Source organism: Cotesia typhae, unplaced genomic scaffold, assembly GCF_013202065.1.
Source record: "Cotesia typhae breed Kobodo isofemale line unplaced genomic scaffold, CoteBio_Ctyphae contig_28, whole genome shotgun sequence".
Taxonomy (NCBI): domain Eukaryota; kingdom Metazoa; phylum Arthropoda; class Insecta; order Hymenoptera; family Braconidae; genus Cotesia; species Cotesia typhae.
Genome location: NW_027423736.1, coordinates 145,817 through 163,916, shown reverse-complemented (window position 1 = coordinate 163,916; position 18,100 = coordinate 145,817). Strand labels below are relative to the sequence as shown.

At 33.4% G+C, this 18,100-nt stretch overlaps 1 protein-coding gene across 1 annotated transcript; it reads right to left on the bottom strand.

Moving 5' to 3' along the window:
- Positions 1-14,921: 14,921 nt before the first annotated feature.
- LOC141525931 (uncharacterized) lies at positions 14,922-17,705 on the bottom strand. Its single transcript, XM_074240633.1, has 2 exons — positions 15,541-17,705; positions 14,922-15,353 (listed from the first exon to the last, which is right to left on the bottom strand). Exons 1-2 carry the CDS (start codon positions 15,917-15,919, stop codon positions 15,088-15,090), a joined length of 645 nt encoding a protein of 214 aa, XP_074096734.1. The 5' UTR covers positions 15,920-17,705; the 3' UTR covers positions 14,922-15,087.
- Positions 17,706-18,100: the final 395 nt, after the last annotated feature.

The following is an 18,100-nucleotide window of genomic DNA, read 5'->3' as shown; positions in this document are numbered from 1 at the left end:
ACGTATCTTTCATTATTCTCCATGCGGCTGTGGACTGACTTGTGCATTCTGTACTGCATTTACCCTATTCCTCACCCCTTTCGATCGGTTGTTGGAATAGTGGCGATGGAAAAACCACAAAGAAAACCCATGCCAATACAGTTCGGCTACCGGGGCGACCCCGACGGTTGGTGTTGGAACTACTCTAACAACCGTCGGGGCTCGAACCCTCGCCTCACGGCATGATGTGCGACCGAACCAACGGGATAATGACTTAGTCCGCTCGGCCATCATGCCGCTTATTATTTTACAGTTCCGTGTCAGACTTGAACGTGTGCGCATCGTGAATTTCTGTGCTGTGTAAAACCTGTGGAATATTAGTCCCAAAACTGCAAATATTAATCTTAACTCAATATTTATTGAGTGAGCCTTTTTTCCAATGTAAAATCAATAGCATAATTTATATTCTCGGGACATTGTTTATAATTTTTAATTAGCGTGGACTGAGATAAATCCCATAACCACTGCTGTAAGATAATTGTCTTAACATTAAATATTTATTTGCCGGGACTAGGTGTTAAAAGATGGAGGAGACACATTCGTGGTTATAATAGTATTTATTCTAAAATTAATCACAGGCGTAGTTTTGGTTGTACAGAGTTTGAGTAGTTCACAAATATTGAGCACTTTGAACACTTATTATGATCTTGAATTATTACATTAATTCATGAGTACGCGTTGTTGAGTTTAATTGAGTTTTATTAATTAATGCGTATTAATTAGACTGAGCATGAGTTGTAGAAATTTGATCTTCAATTGAACTGTTAATAAGTTTACAATATAATTAACACTATCAATTATGAGCGATAAATATGAGTAATGTTTAGTTGGGTGAGTTGTATAATTTGGAGTCACTGGATCATTATTCAATTAACAATATAATTAACTTTCACAGTGTGAGCGAATGAGCCTTAGCAATAATGAGCTTAATTGATTACGTGGGTCTCGGGATGCGAGATGGAGCCCAGGTTGTTGAACACAGACTGGCCGACAGGCCCAAGAGCAGGTAGCAGTCACCCCCAATCCCCACCAAGCAACATCTGCAATGCGGCATTTGATTTTGCCGCAGGATGACGAATTTCTATTAACAATTGTAACACGTGATTGTTGCTAGGTGGAAAGTGTAGGTGGCTGCTATACATATGTATGAGAAAGAGCGACACATGGGTAGCCATGTGACAATGAGTAAGAGAGAGAGGGAACATGAGAGTGTAGGTTGTGATAAAGTGATCTCAGATGATTTACAATAAATACTTAATTGTACCTGAGTTGCCAATGATTGCTGGTGAATAAAGATGAGTAGCGATGCTGTAGTTGCTTCAGTAAAGTTGAGTGGATGAGCTTGATGATTTTGTAAATACACAAAGAAATGCACTGGTCACGGTAAATGCGTGTGTACGATGTACAATTAGCACGTGTTATGAGGAGTATGGCTGCTTGCCGGTGAGCCAGTTGAGTTGAGGTAGGACACCCGAGGGCGCTTGTGTAGCGGCGCCTCGGTGCTACCAGTTTGTTGCGGGAAGGTTTGAATGATTCCGCAACAACTGCTAACCACAAAAACGATGAGTGACTTAACAAACAATAAAAGACGCTATGAGAGTAGATCCACTGAAGATCTGCCTCAATTACTTAATAATAAAAAATTGAAAGAGTTAGAAAGACTGACTAACACTAATAACACGACTCTACAAAAAAAATTTTCGTTCTTTGTCCTAAAGTTTATACTATTATTTTCCAGTTAGTTATGCACAAAAACGAAAAGAAAATATCTTTTTTCAGTATAAAGTTTGCTTTTGTGATAGTTATAATAATAATACTCATTTTTCAATTTTTTCATAAATTTTAATTGATTTTAATATTTTTAAAAAGACCGCGCGGTAAGAGTGGGGTATTAACGTTTACACTGTGCCGCTAGATGGCATCCGAGTGATAAACAACCATCAGGTGTTATTTAGAAGCCCGGGATAACTTAAAATGTCGTCACAAAAGTGCAAATACGATGCTGATGCATTTTGTTTTATATGTGGTCAATTTATTAAAGTTCGAGACGTGAAATATGAACTAAAGACATCTCACGTTCTCTGTGAAGCCTATGAAGCATCATGTGATGACAGTTCAAAATAAAGCATATTAGTGATTAAGTTGTTTATAAGGATATTGTTACTTATATATGTATAATGAAAATGTCAAAAATAAAATCCTTTTCCAAAACCAGAAAAACCGCTTATTATTTTATATGATTAAACTGAATATAAATGTGATAAGAACAAGCCCTATTCCAAGAGTACCGAGCCAAAATATATCCATTAATAAAATGACAAAAAAAAAAGCTTACCATTCCTAAAATTCCAAGAATAATAATATATGTTGGATTTCCAAACCTCCAACATTTACACAAAATATACATAAGTTGCATGAAAACCTGAAAATGAAAAAATATATTTTATTTGATTATGGATTGAGAGTCGCTAGAGACTGTTAAACTTGTATAGTTGTGATTTTATTTTTATTGGCTTTGTTGGTTTAAGCCAACGCTTGTACCTTTTATTATTTTTGATAAAGAAAAAAACTATTTTCACTGCTACTAAAGTATATATGTTTGAAAACATTTATTTATTTCTAATTTGTGCAAACAAGTTCATAGTGTATAACAAATCTATGTTTACAAGTTTAAATATTAATTACATAATTCCGTTCGATAAATTTAGAATATATCCTAAAACAGTGTGGTCTATCTTTCGTTAGAAATCATATATCTATTAGAAATAGAGAGGTAAGCGAGGGACGCACGACTACTGACTGGCTAAAACTCTCTTAGTGTCTTAACTCCCAAGCCTCTGAACTCAACATTAAAGTATTAAATTGTACTGTAACAAACACTAGTTCATCAACGTCATATTCTTTTTTTGTAAATTTTGACTATCCAAAATTACCAGTCATCAAAACCGAAGGTCCTATTTAGTTTTTTAGATTCCAAACAAGAGGATCCAGTTAACGCCCTGGTGGTTTTGGCGATACGGTGAAAACACGGTTAATTTATGGTCGTTTCACCATATAAGATTTGTTTTTATAGAGCGATTTGTCGATGAACATCGGATACCGTTGTGAACGACGTCTACTCTGATAGGAAATTTATGTTGACTCAAGAGATATTTTCTTGATCTAAAAATTTATTTGGGAAGACAAATGATTATTTCGCTTTAAGAATTTCTTGTCTTGTTTTAGATTTTCTTGGCTTAAGAGCTATATTACTTTCAATCGATACATTTAGTTTTTCAACCAAAATATCATTGTCGTTTAAAAAACTTAAAATAATTTATCAAAGTATATTTCAAAAACTAAATAGTCTTTAATTGTTATACCGAAAAAAGAATTATTTCCTGGAAATAAGTAAATTAATGACTCAAAAAAAAGCCATTCTTAACACAAGTCGGTAACATCTTGAATCAATGTTATCGCCTATCTTGAACCAAGAAAAAAAAATTCTTGAAAGAAATATATCTATGTCTAAAGTTCAAATTAGAAAGAAAAAAAGTTCCTTGAATCAAGATTGTTTTTCTATCAGTGTACTATCAATTTATCAAATACATACGGTGATTTTACGATGCAAACATTAGTTATACACCCCCATGTCATAGAGAAGTGAGTAATATACGTCTGTTTTCCGATAGTTGATTTACTGACTGTTAGTGCAGAAAAGATGAATGTACGTGTTATGTCCACTCAAAAAAAAATTTTCTTTAAATTTAAATCACCCGCGCAGATGGAAGACTTCTCCATGCACGAAAGCCACAATAAAATATAAACTACGCGACTGCTGGTTGACTAGCGGGGACTTCTGCAATCTCAGCACCGCGAGTATTTAAAAAGGCGATCAACAGCCAACGCCTTGTCTTTGAGCAAGTAATTTGACTTCCGCGTTTACTTGACGGACCCGTGCCTTGTAAAAGTCACTCATCTAAATTTGCGCTGGACTTAAGACGAGTTCAGACTCGGTTCAACCGGCAGGCCACGTATCGGTCTTTGAGCAATTAATTCGACTTCCGCGTTTAATTGACGGACCCGTGCCTTGTAAAAGTCCCTTATCTTAATTTGCGCTGCACTTAAGACGAGTTCAGACTCGGTTCAACCAGCAGGCCACGTATTAGTTATTAATTAAAAATCTAGAGAACCGGAATCTCAAAGTTCTAATTTGCCCTGCATTTAGGCGAGAATCCGGGCATTAAGTTTAAATAAAATATCTCTAAAAAGCTAAATTTGCGCACTTTACCCTACGGGGGACTGGAGGACGTTAGCTCAAATAAATAAAATTCATTAATATAATTTCGATTAAATAAAATTTGTGAAAGTGTAAAAGTTTAGGTGTTTATTAAAATAAATCTTAAAAAGAAGTGAAATTCCATTCGAGTTCGTTAATTTCGTAAGATAAGAAGCCCTTAGAATAAGCAGCCTAAATCCACCCTACTCCATCTGCTGCGAGAACCAACCAAAGGGCCCAATCAAGGAACAGGCGCTAACGGCTGCCCTAAAACCACGGATCTGACCATCAATAAAGTTCCTGTAACAGTAAGTACATCTACTCTCATAAAAATCCGGCAGTCTCAAACGAAGGCGTGGTAAGTTCGTATCTCGAAAACGTCTCACATAAATAATTAAAACAACGGAATTAAAACCTCCGTTGCGTATTCTTTAAACTGTTAGTCCAAACCTCCACCGTTTACGCTACCGCTCTAAAAACGCCCTTGGACATAACATAAAGAACACTGGTGGCAGCGGTGGGATTCGAATACGAAATTATTTAACTTTTGTTTGAGAAAATCTTATAATCTCTGAATATTTTCTTTTCTATTTTTATTTTTTTTTTCTATTTAAATTTCACTGTCTATATAAATTCAAGTCTAATTGTGTTCAATTTTGAAATTTTAAAACTTTTCAAAAAAATTTTTTTTTCCTTTTTCATCATTTTCGTCTTATTCCCAAAATTTTAAATTTTTCTTTAAACTTTATATAAACCAATAACTCCCGAAATTTTATAAAATTTGCTTTTTCTTCATATTTCGATTTTTATTCAAAGGAGTTATTGAATATTTAACTATATCATAGATATTATTTTCATCAAGTAGTCTAAAATTACAATAAAGAATTCGCTTACGTTTCTTTATTCGAGGTGAGGCTTGTCTTGTACGGACTTGCACCAACATTCTTGGTCAGCAGAAATTATTTAAATTTAGAAATATTTTCTTTTCACTGATTTTGCAAATAAAAATAGTTGTAAAAATTTACAAAAAAAAAAGGAAAAAAAATTTTTTTTAAAGACTCCAACAACTTTCGTTCGTTATTCATTTTATCTAAATCAAATAAATTAAAATTCTCTTAAAACGAAATTCGAGTCTTACAAAATTTTCTCTTATATTTCGACATATTTTAAATTTCATAAATTTATATTTTGCAAAAATTTCCTTTGTCCGGAATTCTTTTTCAAAAGGTTATAGAACTCAAGTAATATCGTTTTGCAATCGTTTTTTTTTTTTTTTTTGAACTAATATACTGTTCTTTAGACAATAAAATATCGCAAAAAGAATTCGCTGACGCGTATATGCCCGAGTTGATTAACACCAAACGGAATTTGCAATCTCAACTCCTGTCAGCAAAAATTTATTTTAACTCGGTATCGAAGAAAAAAAAAATTTTTTTTTTTTTTGCTAACCCAGCAATATTAACATTAAATTTCAATTATTTCGAAATTTTGAAAATTTTTTTTTATCCCTTACATTTACACTACATTTTAAGAGAAGTGTGCTGTGAATCTAGCACCTCCTCTGACAAAACTCTCACAGAAGTTTCCTAGTACTAGAAAGGTGCTTTAATTAGCACTTTCTTTTGCGAAAGAAGCTCTCACAACTCTTGGGAAGTGTACTTGAATTTAGCACCTTCTCTTGACCACACACTCCCAAGGGTATAAAACAAAATTTAATATTTGTATAATTGTAATACTAACTCACACTAAACATAATAAAGCTATAATCCCTTATCATTGATCGACTAAATCATAATTTCGCGATTCAAAATTTTCGAATAATCTTACTATTTCGGGTTGAAACCGATATTATTTTTTTTTGAAATTCTAAAAGGTCGATAGAAAGAGTAGACGGTTGGGCTATCGATACCATCTGAAAAAGATACATTCCGATTTCGTTAACGGCAGAATATACCACCGTCCTCTCATCGAAACTAAATATTGGGAAGAAGATACGGAACCCGCGAATAAGGTAGTCGACAATCAGGTTAGCGGTCCGAAGATCCTAGAAAACGTTAAGGCAATCCCGGAAATTTACAAAAAAAAAAAAATACTAAAATTTAGACAAATCCAAAACCCTATCAAGGCTACCCCCCTAAACCCGTCTACACGACATCTAAATCCCCATTGCAAATAGATTTATCCGAAAATCTAAACCTTATCCTCTCTACCTTTAATACCTTTCCGAATTACACATATTAATTCCATTTAAACTCTTGCTTGACTTTCTTAAACTATTCTCCGCTAATTAAGCAAAAATAAAGTCTAATCTTGAATAGTCAGTCGAACACGTGACCTACTTTTTTTTAAAAAATCGGTTAAAATTTTTGTTGTTTGATTAAAGGCATTTAAATCGTCTCTTATTTCAACCGTACAATTGTTTACTTCAAATTCACCTATCAACTCTTCCTTGCGTACACTACCGTACTCGTCACTCGGTAACCATACACCACGATTAACAAACCAGATACGGGACAAGAGGGGGACGATGAAGAGGAGAAGGACGAAGAATTAGAAAAGAATAAAGAAAACATCATCCCACAAAGACAAAGACGAAAAACCCTCGACCTAATAAAAATGTTCGATGAAATCATTAAAAGGCGACCCCCACCGGAAAATCCTTATAAAGAAAAAGCTCTAGAAAAAATGCTTCTAGAAGAAGCAATATTCAATTACACCCCCCAAGAACTAGCAAAAATGAAAAGAACTAGTTCTGAAACAGCGAAAAATATCCGCCAGTCGCTAAGTAAAATGCCTTCACTCTGGCGAAGCGAAGAAGATTCCGTAGATGACACAGCAACTGAAACTAATGTCGACGAGTTTCTTAGAGACAACAGCGATGACCTCGAAGCAGAATCAAGCAGCGACATTAGCCCAGAAGATACGGGAAGAAGCGAAAATCCCAGCGAAACGGAACACCCCGTCATCGTAGAGCCGGAACCTGCAACCTCAGCAGAAATTGCTAATACAAGAAACGTCGTCAACGTACACGATAAAAATGAAAAACAATTAAATAAAAACTCTCTAACACCACAAAACTTAATTAAATCCCGATTCACTGGATATTTAAGAGACGGTCCAGAACCCCGAACCCCAATCTTCGGAAGAGTCCTCATCCCTGATGAACTAGCGGCCATGGGTATCCATTATGACCACACAAGCCGCCAAATCGTAGACGAACACGGCAAGGGAATACAGGAAATAATCGAACTTGAACCGTCCAACGCGAATATCACCCTTATCGAACCAGAACGGGTAGAACAAATAAATAATTTACCACAAAGGATTAAATCAACCAATCCACCAGATAATAATATCTCGGAAAAATCCCACGATTCGGATAAAACCCAAAATAAGTCAACAACATGCGGAAATACAACAGTGGGGGATGATGTAGGGAACTACCGATTTGGACCGCCCTTCGTCGCTCATGATCCTCCAACTTTCGAAGAAGCTGAAAATATTTTTGCCGAACGACGTAATCGACCAAAAATATCTTCACCCTCTAGTTCAGACGAAAGTATATCCGAAAAGGGTCCCGAAATAAAAATAAAATTCGCAAAAAGCCGAGATGGGCTCACTTATGCCCGAGACCATTTATTACATTTCTTAGCGGCCGACTGCGAAATAATAAAACCTGTAGCGAAGCTGCTCCGTGACTTAAGATTTATAAATGCTGACGACCTTCATGCCTCAAAACCTACAAAAGGGGATGTATTTGTCACCAAGTTAGGTCGTTGTAAAATCTTCACGGTATTTATCAAGACAAAACATTTCGAAAAATTAGACCCAATCGACCTGATCGAAGGATTGAAAAATCTTCGACAGTCGATGCACAAACATGACATTCACTCACTCCGCTGTGCAAAACAAGGATACGAGTTCGACAACCTTAACATCCAAGCTTATTTATCACACGAATTAGGAGATTGCCCACTAACAATTACCTTGTGCGAAGGAAATGTCGAAGTACCAGACGAATCCCTACGAACAAAAATAATTGAAGAAAATCATAACAGTTTAATAGGGGGCCACAAAGGTGTAGTAAAAACCTATTGGCGTATTCGCGAAAGATATTACTGGCCAGGAATGAAAGACAATATCTATAACTACATTCGAGCGTGCGAAATCTGTCAGAAAAATAAACTCACGCGAATAAAGACCAAACAACCTATGTCCATCACAGATACACCCTTTGAACCTTTCGAGAAAATTAGTATAGATACGGTAGGACCCCTACCCATGACCCCCGATGGTAACATACACATCTTGACAATTCAAGACAATTTTTCCAAAGCAGCTGCAGCAGTTCCTCTCCCTGATATCAGAGCAGTAACTGTCGCGGATGCCTTATTAAATCACTATATTGCCCTTTTTGGGTGCCCTCGCGTAATTCTATCAGATAAGGGCACCTCATTCACAAGCAAATTAATCCAACAACTAGCCAAAGCGCTGAAAATTCAAAGAATAACAACTTCTTCCTACTATCCTCAATCGAATGGAGCCTTGGAGCGATCTCACCAGCCTTTAGTCGACTACCTCCGGGCTTACGTAGATAAATTCAGTAACTGGGATCGATACATCCCAATGGCAATGCTAAATTATAATACCACCGTACACACGGCTACGAAATTCACACCCTACGAAATTTTGTATGGAAGAAAAGCCCGTAGTCCGACTCAATTTCCAGACTTCAGTAAAATCGAATCATATAACGATTATCTAGCAGACCTGATTAGCCGAATTTCCGAAATCCAACGAATATCTGCGGAAAATCTAACGAAAGCTAAACACGAGTCAAAAATTCGATTTGATAAACATATACACCCGGCCCAATTTAACGTAGGAGACTTCGTATTTACATTAAAAGAACCTAGAAAAAATAAATTAGATCGTTACTATACTGGCCCATACAAAATAGTCGAAATAAACGAAATGGGGAATTTAATAATAGAAAAAGAAAACGGAAAACGGAAATTAATCCACCCAAATAAGGCTAAAACAGCCAGCCGCGAAAATTTCGACTAAAAAGAACTTAGATTGTTTGTTTCAGTAAATATACATATAGACGCAGAAATCTACAAAAAAAAAAAAAAAAAAAAAAAAATTATGATAGCTGCACCACTTCTCCTCCTGGGAATCGGATACCTGGCATGGGGAGCTGACGAGGTGAAAATAAAACCAATGGAAGCGAATCCGGGCATACTATACGACCCATTCAAAAGAGTCCACCTCATCAGAGAAGAATGGCAAATCATCAGCTCAATAAACATCAAAAACCTAGTAAATCTTTACCCCTACTTAAATCAAAATATATGGGAAGCTTATGGAATATGTTCTCAAAAATTCAATCATTCATCCTGTATGTCGTACCTGAGAACCAACACACACCGGGAAATATATGCCGAAATTGAGCAAGCAAAACACCGGCTAAGGCAATTCCTCGAAGATCCTCAACTCGAAGAACTACATCCACAGAATCGCACAAAAAGAGCACCATGGTTCGGCTTCGTAGGCTCAATTGCAAGAAAACTATTCGGAACCATGGACTACAGCGACAAAGAACATATCTCAAACGAACTAGACAAGTTATACCAAGACAACAGAGAACTTGTACACTTATCGCAAAATAACACCCACATCATTAAGAGCGAAATCAACGAAATCCTCAAACACGAAATAAATATAACCAACCGAATCAAAGAACTGGCGAGAACTTCAGCATCTCTGCAACAATCAACGAATAAACAAATAACAGACATACAAAAGATCCAACTATTCTCAATGGTAGGCGACGAAAATATTCACCGAATGACTAACCACCTAAGAACTCTCAACAATGCAGAAAAAGCCATAGAGGAAGCAAACTGGGGAAAACTGATCTATTTAACAGTGTCAGCCAAACAACTAAACCAAGCCACAGCGGACATGATAAAAAAACATCCAACCCTAAATCCGCCACAACCTCTGGACCACATGGACATCAGCACACTGGCGAAGGTGTCGAAAATAGAAACAGGAAAATCGAACGGTCACTTCCTGATAATAATAACGGTACCACTCTTCGACCAGACGCCGTGGCTAGCATATGAACTAAAATCACTTCCCAAGGCCGAGAACATTGGAGATCAACTATCAACATTAACGATTCAACCTACGTCAAAATATCTAATGACGGAACCTGCATTCGAAGAATACTTCCTCGCTGAACAAGACGACATTGACAACTGCAATTCCATTGGACCAGATATGGCCTGCCCAACTGACATCCCGACGAAAATAACAAAATTAGAAAAAGAAGTAGACTGTGAAATGAAGTTACTCATGAATCCAAAAACAGAAAACCTCAGAGAGTGCAACGTAAGAATGATTGAAAAATGTAAATTAACTTGGATAAAAATGAACGAGAAAAACACGTGGGCATACTCAACGTGCAAAGAAGAAAACATCCAGTGGAAATGCCCAGAACTGATAACCGGAAACACAGTAATCAACGGAACCGGACTAATACACCTACAACAAGGATGCCAAGCAAACTGCAACCAATATAAAGTCCGAGGAACAGCTAGAGAATCAACAAACATAGAAATAATCGCACCAAGTTTCAATCTATCTCTCGAAACACTAAACTCAAGTATCATATTTAACAGCGAAAATCCCAATCTACTAACAAAAGTTTCAGATCCAGCCACAATCATCGACAAATTCGAACCTTGTGGTCAAGGGCTAGAAGAAAATGAAGAAAAAATGTCATTAATAGCACTAGATCAACAAAAAGAAGAAATAAATAAGAAAATAACCATCGGATCGGTATCAACAATCGGAATACTATCGATCATTATGAGCGGATTCGCCATACAAAAACTCATTCGTTGATGCCTACTAAAACCGCGGCAGAACAACAAAATAATCGAAAAGCCAGTTGTTATAGAACTAAAAAAGGCCATTCGGCAGCCGAAATGGAAGTAGATTTCATGAAAATGAATGTAAAAATCTAAAAATTACTTGGATTGAATACGAAATTATCGTTTCTAACTCATTATGGATCATTTTTAAACTTAAAGTACTTATTCTACAGATAAATACGAAGGTCATGTTCTAAGATGAGCTTTATTGTTCAATTTCCACCTTAGGATCATAAGTCTTTTTTTGTGTACCATCATACTTAGAAATTTAAAATATTCAATGAAAAATAATATTAATTAAGCGTTAGTTAATTAATTAATTAATTGAATTTTAACTATATTGTCTTGGTACTAGAGAAGATATCTACAAGAGAAAATAAATAATAAAAAAAAAACGACATACATATATCGATGACCATTACAGACTGGAGCATGGCACATAATATAATTAGATTTTGAAATATTTTTATTATCCTAAGATGCTATTGCTTTAACGACGGAAAGTTGAGGACCAAAGAATTTATAGTATAAATAAATTCATTAACACGTAAGAACTATGTTGATAACCAAATAAATATGTCTTATATTGAGATTATATCATACCAAAAAAAATAAAATTGCAGAAATAAAGAAATATTAGAAAAAAATTAAAAAAAAAAAAATAAGAAAAAATATGATGAAAAAAAATAGATAATGAATAAAAGATACAAATTTTGAATTAAAATCATCAACATAAAGAGAGAAAACTATAAGTTTTACATGACAAATAAACTTACATGTGTTTGAAATTTTCTAAATTTAGCTTAATAGAAATTAAGAAGTAATAATAATAACCCTAAATAAAAAAAAAAGTATTAAGACAAAGAAAAAAGTATTTAAAAGTATTAGATTGACTAGAAAACCAATACTTTTCAATACTTTTTTCTTTGTCTCAATATACAAACAAATGATTTGACAATATTTTTTTTAGGAAACATAGAAACATTTGAAATATCCCTCTCTAAAAATATTGTCAAATCATTTGTTTGTATATACAGATATACACTTTGCATATAGTGATCACTTGTAAATTCTTATCAATCGGTATTCTTAATCAGGAATTGTGAACTATCACATCAAAGTAGAATTACAAATTTATGTTGATGATTTGCCATGGTTTAGGCCTAAAGGGGACCCGCCATGTAAAAGAATGGGAACGCATTCACTTGCACAGTATCTCATGGGTGATGTGGAAATCTGTGTACGATCAATTTAATTGAGAAACTGAAAATATTTCTTGGAGCTGAAAGAGATAACTTTTCTATCTTTTTGAGCTCTTCGAGCTCATAAGTCTGATGAAGGTTTCACAGAGAACGATTTTTTAAATTTTCAAACCACAACGATAAGTTTTGGATGACGTTTGGTAAAGCGAGTGCAACAGCAAATTTCATATTTGGTATAGCGGAATAGGACCTACTTTTGAGAGAAAAAATATAGTATGGTATTAAAATTTAAGCTTATTTAAAGAGCTTTCAGATGCATTTTACAGAATTTCAATAAGTTATCCCATTCAAAAGTTATTCAAGTTAGAACGTGAAAATATATGAATTTTTAGAATTTTAGAATTTTGGAATCCTGGCATCTCTGAATAATTTTAGACCTACTCATATGTTATGGTACTTAAATTAAAGCTTATTCAACGAGCTTTCAGATGCATTCTACAGAATTTCAATAAGTTATCCCATTCAAAAGTTATTCGAGTAAGAAAGTAAAAAAATGTAAATATTTATAATTTTGAAAATTTGATAATCCTAGCATTTCTGAATAATTTCAAGTCTACACATATGAAATGGTACTCAAATTAAAGCTTATTGGAAGAGCTTTCAGATGCAATTAACAGAATTTCGACAAGTTATTCCATTCAAGAGTTATTCGAGCAAGAAAGTGAAGAAATATACATTTTTATGATTTTGAAAATTTCAAAATCCTGGCATTTCTAAATTACTTGACCGATTAAGCTCATCTACGAACTTGACTTCGGTATCTATCTGTAGAATAATTTTGTTGAGTTTGGTAAAGATCCGACGTAAATTGGCGACGCCATCGTCGTGACAAGCCGCGTTATATCTGATATATATATATATATATATATATATATATATATATTAGGGTGATTCAAAAAAAAAGAATATTTTTTTTTTCGTTTGGTACTCTGAAAAATAGGTTCCTAGACACCTCTAAGAAAGCCTCTCCAAGCATGAGTTCTTAATTGTAACGGGAAGGTCCTCCTTCTTACAGTTTTCTATTTTTTCTTATTATCAGATAGAAAAATTTATATCTCGCTTCCAACTACTTGAAAAAATATCTTGTTCCTTAGATTTTGTAGGAAATTGAATGCTCTACAAAAAGGTCTCTTACGATTTTTTTCGTAAACCCAACCGTTTAAAAGATATTAACGGTTAAAGTTTGATTATTTTTGGGAAAATTTTTTATTTCTTATGAATTTTATAACTCAATGAAAAAAAATCATTATGAATGATGAAACTCATAGTTTTGTAGGAAATTTACTGCTCTATAAAAATGGTTTCTTATGATTTTTCGATCAAATGGAGCGTTTACGAGATATTCATCGTCAAACATCAATGCATATCAATTTTTCTAGTTTTTGATCAATAATTCGAAAAATTTCAATTTATTCTGTGAGTTTCAAGGAAATTTAGACAAATTTGAGTTTCTATGAATAGAAATATGTTATGAACTATTTTTTTAATTAGTTTTTTTAGTCTTGGACATGTTTGATTACATTAAAACAAAAAATTAGTGCATTTTTTTAAATGTATAATTCAATTTAGTGTGTTTCACATGTGTTTCACTTTTTTATCGAAGAATTTATTTATTTAATTATCAACTGCCATATAATTTTCAATATTTTCAACATAACGGTACACTTTTACTGTAAATAATTTCCTCTATTGCAGTTTGGGTAGTTTTTCGATGTTCTTTGATAATTTGCAATAAGTATTGGAATTGCTCTTCATTTTTGTCAAGCATTGATTATACTCACTAACTAATGCAACAGCTCGTTCTGCTGAATCATTAACAACTTTCAATTGGTTAAAGTATTCTTTATTTTCAATGTAACTGTCATTAGTAGGCCACGATTCAATATCTTTATCAAGGAAGTCATATGGTAAATCAAAGATTTTAAAGAGATTTAAAGACTTTTTAGAAACAAAGTCACTCAGACTTTTTGCGTTAATGAATTCAAATCGTTTTTATCAATTATACATTTTTAGCTTTAGAATCTGTACCGTTACGAGTATTAACAGCTCCAACAATATTTTTTTACTTCCAATGAAACGGTATCGTCAAATAATGATAAAATGGCAAGTTCATCACTGAAATACCATAAATGCAAAATCATTTTTTCACAAGTTGCTGAAGAAATCAATGAATTGATATTTTTGTACTCGAATAAATTTTTCAAAAACTGCAAGTCATGATTAGCAGCAGTTGTTGCAGAAGTTGATGAAAACCAAGCTTTTAAATACAGTGTAACTATAAATATACAAATTTGCCGAAGACCGTCCAATTCTTTATTAGAAAGTTTAAATTCATTTCTGAATAGAAACATTGTTAAACTGTAAATTGCCTTCGCCAACCACCTAGCATGATGAATTGCACCAGGACGTTTGAAAAAATTTCTTCTTGAGGCATTTCTCCAAGGAAAATCAACGACAATTCCAACAATTCTTTATAGTCATCTCGGGGTTGTAGTAACTATCAAAAACAATTAAAAATTTGTCAGAAACAAGAAAAATTTTTTTTTTAAATCGCAGTTAAATCATACCTGTAAGGATTGTGCAATTAAACTAGATATTTCATTTTTTTATCCAAAATGATATCAGCAACAACAGTATCTTCAATTCCAGATTTATAATTAGTTTTATTTATTTCATCCCATGATTTTTTAAATCTTCCGAACATTGGTACGTTTGGCCCAGATGACACAGGCCAATATACTTCAAATGCACTTCTCAATATGATCTCAAAAATGTGGTGACGACATGGTAACCAGATTAACTCTCTTCCCAAAGTCTTTTCAATTGCCTTACATGTACCGTTATGAATTCCTGTATAAAGAAAATAGATAACTATCGTTAAATTTAATATTTTCAACAAATTGTAGATTATATTTAAAATCCAAATGAGTAAATAATTCTCAATAATTTCAAAAGTGAAATTCAGTAAGCAATAAAAATTAAACTAGAACGTTAATAATTAAATATTTTTTAGATTAAATTATCATTGATAAGTTACCTGTATTAACTGCCGTCGTGTCAAAACACATCGCCTTAACATAATTAGTAATACCCCATTCACTCAATGTCGATAAAATGGCTGATGTTTGATTGTCTGCCGTCCCAGAATTCATTTTTGGAACCCCAAGTAATTGTTCGGTACCAAATGCAGTTAAAATAACTGGTAGCCGTTCCACAGATTTTGATCCAACAAGGTCATTCAGCATTTTTCCGTCCCAATGCACAACGTATTTATCGTGTGTCTTAAAGTTGTCATTAAGTCCTTTAGCAATGTCTTCTCTTTGAAGCATACGAGCTCGTTGAATTGAACTATAACTGAGCGTTGTATCTTCAATTTTAATACCTACTGCTAGTAAAACCGGAGCAATAATAAACATCGCATTTCTACTGCTGACATTAGCTCGGTCGAGTCCAAAAATGACTTCAGGAGTTAAGACATCAAGTTTTGCTCGTTTTGTCGGAATTGGAGGTTCATACTCTGAATCAGATCCAAAATTTGTAACTCCACTTAATGTATACGTAGAGAACGACTCTGATTTTTCACTTGGAACAATCGCATGACTGGTAGACGGTTGATCTAAGTCTGGAATAAGATCTGTTTTATAAATTAAACGAAGAAAATGTATAGAATTTATTCATTTTGATGACAAATAATTAAGAAAGGACTCCAAAAATTGTCTAGTCAAATGTCATCTAGTCATCTATGAAAAGTTACACTACTACCTGACTTTATAATAATTAAATATCTCAGATACTTACTACTCTCATCTATTCCCATCATAGTTGTGGTTAAGTTTGATACAGGTACATTATTAGAAAGAATCTCTTTATGGGTACCGAATTTTTGATCCAAATACAACTTTCTAATATTATCATCAAGCACTTTTAAGGATTTTTCGCTCACAATGTCGAATAATTGTTCAAGATCAGTCTGAAATTTCATTTCCTTTTGGTTTTGCGCTGAATTCTTTTTATCGAAATTTTTTTGTAATTTTAACCATTGACTGTGATAGCGAAGAAATTTTTTGACTGCATTAGGAGCTCCACTAGTTGGAATCTAATTTTTCTCCACAGTTCAATAACTTGGTCAACTGAATTTTTAGCACTTTGTTTGATTGAATACTTTAAAATTTTAAGTTGGTAGAAAAACACACGCATAACCTCTATCACTTTTGGGAACTTACGTTCCGAAATTCTTTGTAGAGGTATTCCGATAAAACGTATTTCTTTATTCATTGTAGGTTAATTGATGATAAATAAATTTATGTGATGATTATAAGACTTATTTAAAATAAATTTTTTTATTACGTATTCAAGATGATCAGTTTTAGGAACACTGAAAATACGGTATTAAATGGGTAGATACTGAAGATAGTTGAGAGTAAAAAACATAGATGGCGTTAGTTTCAGAAGACAAACAGAAGAAGAAATGGAATTCAAAACAAAAATCCCCTCGAACGAAAATTTTATGTATATTTTGTGAAAAACAATTTAAAAATACGCACTAAACAAATTTCATAATAATAAATGACAACGCGATTAAGATTTTAAATTATTAAAGATAAAATTAAAAAAATATTATTAGAATAAAAACTTTCAAATGAATTTTTGAACAGAAAACATCTATAGGAGTTGCTTTTATAATAAAAACTCAAATTTGTCTAAATTTCCTTGAAACTCACAGAATAAATTGAAATTTTTCGAATTATTGATCAAAAACTAGAAAAATTGATATGCATTGATGTTTGACGATGAATATCTCGTAAACGCTCAACTTGATCGAAAAATCATAAGAGACCATTTTTATAGAGCAGTAAATTTCCTACAAAACTATGAGTTTCATCATTCATAAAGATTTTTTTTCATTGAGTTATAAAATTCATAAGAAATAAAAAATTTTCCCAAAAATAATCAAACTTTAACCGTTAATATCTTTTAAACGGTTGGGTTTACGAAAAAATCGTAAGAGACCTTTTTTGTAGAGCATTCAATTTCCTACAAAATCTAAGGAACAAGATATTTTTTCAAGTAGTTGGAAGCGAGATATAAATTTTTCTATCTGATAATAAGAAAAAATAGAAAACTGTAAGAAGGAGGACCTTCCCGTTACAATTAAGAACTCATGCTTGGAGAGGCTTTCTTAGAGGTGTCTAGGAACCTATTTTTCAGAGTACCAAACGAAAAAAAAATATTCTTTTTTTTTGAATCACCTAATATATATATATATATATATATATATATATATATATATATATATATATATATATATATATATATATATATATATAAACTTTTGAACCATATGCATTTTCCGACTCAACTCGACGAGTATAGTCGAAATATAGCAAAATTTTTCAAAAGTTCCGTCATGAGGACCAATGCAATAATTAGATTTCTATGAAATCTACTAAAAACAGCCGAAGAAAAAACGTCATCACCGTCGAAAGTCAACGAAGCACTCCCAGAGAAATCTGAAACCAACGAAGAAGGAAGCTCACCGAGTAAGCAAACAACGACTGAAGAAGCGCCCGAGAACATCGAGAAACCAAAGAAGTCGA